The sequence below is a fragment of the Caenorhabditis briggsae genome, assembly GCF_000004555.2.
Source record: "Caenorhabditis briggsae complete genome, chrIII, whole genome shotgun sequence".
Classification (NCBI taxonomy): Eukaryota; Metazoa; Nematoda; class Chromadorea; order Rhabditida; family Rhabditidae; genus Caenorhabditis; species Caenorhabditis briggsae.
The window spans coordinates 10799286-10805685 of record NC_013490.2 but is presented as its reverse complement, the minus strand read 5'-3'; the positions used below and the strand labels follow the sequence as shown (position 1 = coordinate 10805685).

At 37.6% G+C, this 6400-nt stretch overlaps 1 protein-coding gene across 1 annotated transcript; it reads left to right on the top strand.

Moving 5' to 3' along the window:
• Positions 1–899: 899 nt before the first annotated feature.
• Positions 900–3162, top strand: CBG03544 (the record flags this gene model as incomplete). Its single annotated transcript, XM_045244387.1, has 3 exons — positions 900–1593; positions 2334–2946; positions 3045–3162. 3 exons carry the CDS (start codon positions 900–902, stop codon positions 3160–3162), a joined length of 1425 nt encoding a protein of 474 aa, XP_045092423.1.
• Between the last annotated feature and the right edge of the window lie 3238 nt (positions 3163–6400).

Genomic DNA, 6400 nt, shown 5'->3' with positions numbered 1-6400 from the left:
AATCGCTCGCTGAAAAAAAAAACATTTTTCAAATTAAGGAAACACCAAGCGTCATTTTGCAGACAAAAAATTAATTAATTAACGAATTAAATGAAATATTAAATAGATCAAACACGATTTCAGACTCACCATATTCACTCGATGTCTTTTATTCTTTCCGAGATGTTCAAGCATTTTGGTCGCGTCTGCTCTGAGCCGTCTTCTAGCCTGTCGTGGCTTCTGGATTTTGTCAATTATGACTCTGGTGACGTTCAATTGAGGTGTGGGGTCGACGCGCCTTTAAAGAAACTTTCGGCCAGAAGGTTCATCGGCGCCAGGCAAGAATATTAGCGAAAACCTCTAAGGAGCATTCATTTTTCGAATTTCACTGAATTTTTTGCGATTTAAGGACTTTTGTATTAAAAAAGTTCAAAATCGATGAAATTTATCGAAAAATAAATAAAAAATAGGCCGGAATACAATTACGAAAAATGCATGCTAAGCTCCGCCCACCCTCGAACTTTCGGTCCCGCAAGAAGCATTGAAATTAGACAGAGGAATAAGGTTATTATTATAATCTTATTAGGGAACTATCTGGGCATGATTCCCAATCACACTTCATGGCCTATATCATTAAAAAGCCCATGCAACTCTTATTCTGAATATGTTTTCGGTTTTTGCGAAACGGCGGTGAGCTTCCGAGAAAATTAGGTCAAAATATAATTGTCAGTGTTTTCTACCATTCAAAATTGGCGCGAGACACGTGATATATTTATTTCAAATTTAAAAAGTCAAACACAGCCTAAAAATCAACTGAAAATTATCGTGTGATCTAATTTTCTCGCAGCTCACCGCCGTTTTGCAAAAACAGAAAGCATATTCCGAATCAGAATTTTATGGGATTTTTAATAATATAGGTCATGAAGTGTAACTTGGAATCATGCTCAGACAGTTCCCTAGTTATTTCAACTTCAGTGGAGCGACAGAAAACACTGTTGTTGTCAGAGAACGCCGAGTATTATAACGAAGAAAATCGTCACGACGAAGGCTCGGAAAGGAAAAGAATGGCTCGAACACAGCTGGTGAAGTACAATGCGGATATAAGAATATGCGAGACAGAGATTGCTGTGGCAAAAGCTGAAAAGGGCAAATCCATGAAAGCAGTGATCGGTTTGCATGTAGAAAATCGAGAGGAGTGTGGAATTCACTTCTATGTCAACAACCGTTTAATCATATTCGGACACAAGTCAAAATTCTGGAACAAGAACGAGGAAGCCATCGGAATATCGGTTTATATGGACTTGAAATTCTGTCGATTCCGTCCGACGAGCAATAAACAAGGTTTCGAGTGTCTCAAAGATTTCAACGCTATTGTCAAGAAATGCGATCAGACTGTGCAGATTTATCACGATCATCTCAAGAACATCTGGATTCCGAGACATATGAAAAGCGAATGGCCTCTTCAAAAGGGGAAACACGATTTCAAGAGCTTCTGGAAGACTTATGGGTACGCCAGTCTTGACAATAATTGCAAACAGACATATCTAGAGGGAGCGCCGCAGATGAATAGACAAGCGGTGATTGAGAAAGAATGTGGGATTTGGAAATTGTGTTGTAAGTTTGACATACAATTTTAATACCTATATATACTGTTAAACCTGTATTAGAAGGGCCGGTTCTTCTGTTGTTCCAAGGTACCACCGGCTCTTCTATTAGAGGGACTCTTCTATTTTTCCGGCCGTTTTTTCTCGAAAAAAAATGTATATAATTAGGCGAAAATCAAATTAAGCAAATTTTTGTGAAACAAAACTGTGTTTCAGAAAATATCCTGTGAAATTTTGGAGTATGTTTTACTGTAAACTTACGGTAATTGTTAATTTCAAACAACACATTTCGAAGAGGGCCCTTCTAATACAGGTATATAGATTTTCGGGCATTTCCAGGAGTCTGCAGCTCGGCTGTCAAGTTTCCGATCACTTTGAAATTTTGGAAGATAAAATAGACCTATATTGTAAACTTAGAATTCACAGAATTTTTTGAAAATTCCTAGTTTGCCGACTTCTGAAGGACCCTGCTTTTTTTCACATTTCCAGTGAAGAAACGGCCGAAAAAAGGACGTCTTTTAGAAATCTACAAATATCGTAAAACCTCTAATAGAAGGGCCCTGTGAGCTAGCTGACGGTAGCTGAAAAACTAGGAATTTTCAAAATATTCTGTAAATACAAAGCTTTCAATCTAGGGTCTGTTTCACACCCTCCAAATTTTTTTATACTGAAGCTTAACAGCCGAGCTCTAGACTCCTGAAAATGCCCGAAAATCAACTGAAAATGTAGTTTTTCATCAAAAAATTTCAGTGAAATGTCGCATGTGGAAACGAATCCGGAATCAATCAGAGGTATTTGGACCAATCTCGGATGATATGTTCCAGTGCAGAAATGTCAAACGAGTATGTGGAAATGAACCAGACGGAGAAGCTACAAGATCTGATCTCCCGCTCAAAGTCAAAGAACCTGCCGATGTGAAAAGCAGTGCTTCTGCCAGTATGTTGTCAGCAAGACAAGCGCCAACTTCATCTTCGAATCGTTGGATGATGCCTTCAACAAGAGCGAAGAATATTCCCACGACTTCATCGCTTCCCAGCTTCAGACGCAAGCCCGAACCATCACCCAAACAAGCTGATGACTTCTCAGGAATCGAGGACGATGATGTTCTTCCATTCAGTGGTAGTGGACCTAGAAGATCCCCGCGTAAGGAGCACAAACCGAGTCTTTTTGACATTGATGACGATATTGATGACGAGGAGGTGCCACCGCCTAGAAGAAGAGCACGGATTGCTGCTTCCGATAGCGATTGCTCTTCTGAGGAGCCAGTCAGAAAAATCGCAGCATCTTCTAAGCCGAGCAGACCGGCAGCAAGCCAAAATCGGCGATCAACAGGAGCTGCTGCAAAGCCAGACTATGAAAGAATGTACAATGCTCTAGCGAAGGATGTCGGCCAACGCTTGAGATGATGGTGAGCCTTAATTTTTTGTAATGAATGAAGAATTTCAAAATTTTCAATTTCAGCCAGAAAGCGCAACAAGCAGCCGACGTGTTAAAAATCAAGTGGAGCTCGTCAAGAAGCGAATCGATCGTCGTTTTTCTGAGAAGTGGTCCGATCACAATATGCCCATCTGTCACATGAAGTTCTAAGTATTGCCTTTTTTCTCATACTTGTTGCTCCCTCACTAAATTTTCCCGTATTTCATGTCAACTATCAGTTATTTATGTCTGTTATTTTTTCTGAATCCCTAATTTTTTTGCTCATTTTAAAAAAATTATTTTAGCACTAAAAAATTTTAAAAAATCGACTGAAAATGGCAATTCTAGCGTCAGAAAGTGTATTTTTGGGTTATTTTCTGCGATGATTCTAGCTCTAAAAATCATGAAAATCGTATTTTTCTTGCGTCCCTCACTAAATTTCCCTGTATTTTATGTCAATTCCCAGTTATTTATCATATCTGCTTTATTTCTGAACCACCAGTATTTTTCATATATTTTTGTTCATTTCTTATGATTTTCCTCTCTAAAAATCACGAAAATCGGCTTGTCTAGCGTAGAATACATTTTCTGGGTTATTTTCGGGACATTTTCACCTGTTTTTCATGAATTTTGGAACATTTTTCATGATTCACGGTTCGAAATTCCTTTAAAATTGGCTGAAAATCGTATTTTTTTCTCATTTTTGCCCCAAAATGTGTGTTGTGTGTCTGAGTGTCCAGATTTTCTGAGATTTTCTTTCCAATGAATTGCTTATTTGTTTAGAAAGTTAATGTTTTCTTAATTTCCGAGTTGAGATTTCCGCCCGAGACCTATTTCAAACTTCCTTGTGATTTCGAAATTTCAAAACAAAACTGATTTGCCCTTATCACTCTCTTCCCTTCTCCATGTCATATTTTCCGTGTCTTCTCCTATAAACCACAGTTTGGGCACAAACGAAATAGTGTGTAAAACGAGGAGAGACGCAGACAAACCTTGTTGATCAACCTACCCGTGCTTTGTAGTTCGTTCGTTCTTGAAAGGGAACGAATACCTGGATTCTTCCAGAAAATTTCCCTAGAAATCCTCCGCATTTCTTAGACCCTATCTACCGTTTAAATCGCTATCCAGATACCGATCTCATTTTCTTTTTCCACCTCCGACGACGAGGACGTCTTCTATGCAAATACACCGAACGAATTCGATGGCGATGCATCGAACTACAAATGCTTCGCTTGTTTTTCAAGTTTTTCTTTATGATTTTTTCTCTAATTTTTTTAAAATCCAAAAATCCTGATTTGTCGCTTCGAGACCACCGCTAATTTTATTGTAGTATTACGGTAATTTCGACTTAAAAATAGTTTAATTTGGTCATTCTTCTCCGCTATGCCCATCAGAAGAATAAGGCAAATACTCATTAGCTTGGTGATCTTTTGCTAAATGCTCACTTGCTATATATGCTCATTTGCTAAAATATTCTCAATTGCTAAATTTCATTTGCTGAAAATGAAAAAGTGGAAATTTTGCTGTTATTTGCTAACTTCAGTACTTTTTGACTGAATTTTTTACAGAAGATTCCGGCTTTGCTTTAAATTTTAGGCTTAGGCTTAAACACCTGTTTTCCGGTAAGGGGTTTGAGCCTAAGCCTTCAATTTGAACAAATCCTCTATTTAGTAAATGATCAAAATTTAGTAAATGAGCATATTTAGCAAGTGAGCATTTAGCAAAAGATCATCTAGCTAATCAGTATTTGCCGAAGAATAATTGACCAACTACACGTACCAGGCTAGAACACAGACCACACTTCAAGTCTAGCCTGGTGTAGTACTATGGATCATTTGAAATCGAGAGAGTCGATTAGAGAAGAAAAGGAAGAAACGGGGAGGGAAAAAACAGACGATTTTTGCGACCCAATCTCTCTCCCTCTCTCTAAATACCAATTTCCCGTTTTCAGCAGTTGAACTTTGTCTAATATAAAGTTAATGTGACTTTTGAATCTTTTATAAAGATATATAAGACGTTTCGATGTGAACATCTTCTGTTTCACCTGTGACCTACTTTCCGGTGGTGTGTCTTTTTCTCTTTCGATTTTCTTTATTATATCGTTGCCTGGTGAAAAAAAGGTTCTTCAGATCGCACAAGCGAACCACTGTATTTGAGCATATTTTCTCAATTTTTCGACAATTTTCATCGTTTTTTAGTTGTACATCGCTTAAATTGATGAAAATCGTCAAAAATTGAGAAAATTAGCTCAAAAAATACGGTATTTCGCTTCTGCACCTTTAAGAAAAATTTAAACGAGATATATCCCGCTTTCAACCTTTATTTTCTAATGCCTTCAATGTGTTTTCAAAGGGTTTCTTTTTGATTTTGCAATTCCTTTCTCCTAGCAACTCGAAAACCTAGGCAACCAAATCTTTTCCAAGGCGCCGGGGCGACAAAAGTTTTCTCTTTTTTCTTAACGACTTTCTCAAAAATATCTTTTTTCTTTATGGAGTTTTCAACGATCTTTCGATTTTTGTACCCGAAAAAATTTTTAAGAAGTCGTTTTTGTTGTCTGCGCCTTTTCTATTATTGACCACCGTTAGGTTAGTTCAAGTGTGACACGGCGACGACGTCGACTGGCTTTGTACAAGAATACGTATTCTGGTCGTCGTTCACATTCATTTGCCTGTGTTACGTGCAATACGGCATATGTATGAAACCGTTTATAGGTATTAGAAGATGTCAGAGGAAAAATTCGAATAGTTTTTTTTCAAATTGCGACCTAAATAATTCCAAAAAACCTATTTTTTGTTTTCAATCTCGCATTTAATCACAAAAAACCCAATTTTTGCGAGCTAAAATGTTCCAATTTAGCCTCACCTCGCTCATGTTGCACGGTGATGTTGAGAAGGTATTTTTCGGAAATTTTCGGAATGTCGAAAAATCCGATTTTCAGAATTTCGAAATTTTCCGATTATCAACTATTTTTCGATTGAAAATCACACTTTCCCATATCAAAATCCCGATAAATTTGTGAAAAATTGAGTTTTTAAAGTTTCGAAAACTCAACAAAAATGTAAATCCGCTCGAGACCTAAAAGGGTGCTTTCTGCGGGCGCCTTTAATGTACCGTAGTTCGAGAAGCTTGAATTCCGGCTATATCGGAATTTCCGAATTTCGAACATCCCTGAAGTATAGTTAACCCCAAAATTAAAGGATTTAATTAAAGGGGGACTCCGACCAAAAATTTTTATTGCATTGAAATGTTCGAAAAGTTGTCTATTTTCGCAATATTATAGCGAAAAAATTCGAAAAAACTCCGAAATCCCCGAAAAATGCCGTTAAAAGCCAAAAATTTCCAAAAAAAAGTTGCTAGGAGGAACGAGGATTTGAATTCCCACGCAGTGAGAAACCTAGGCC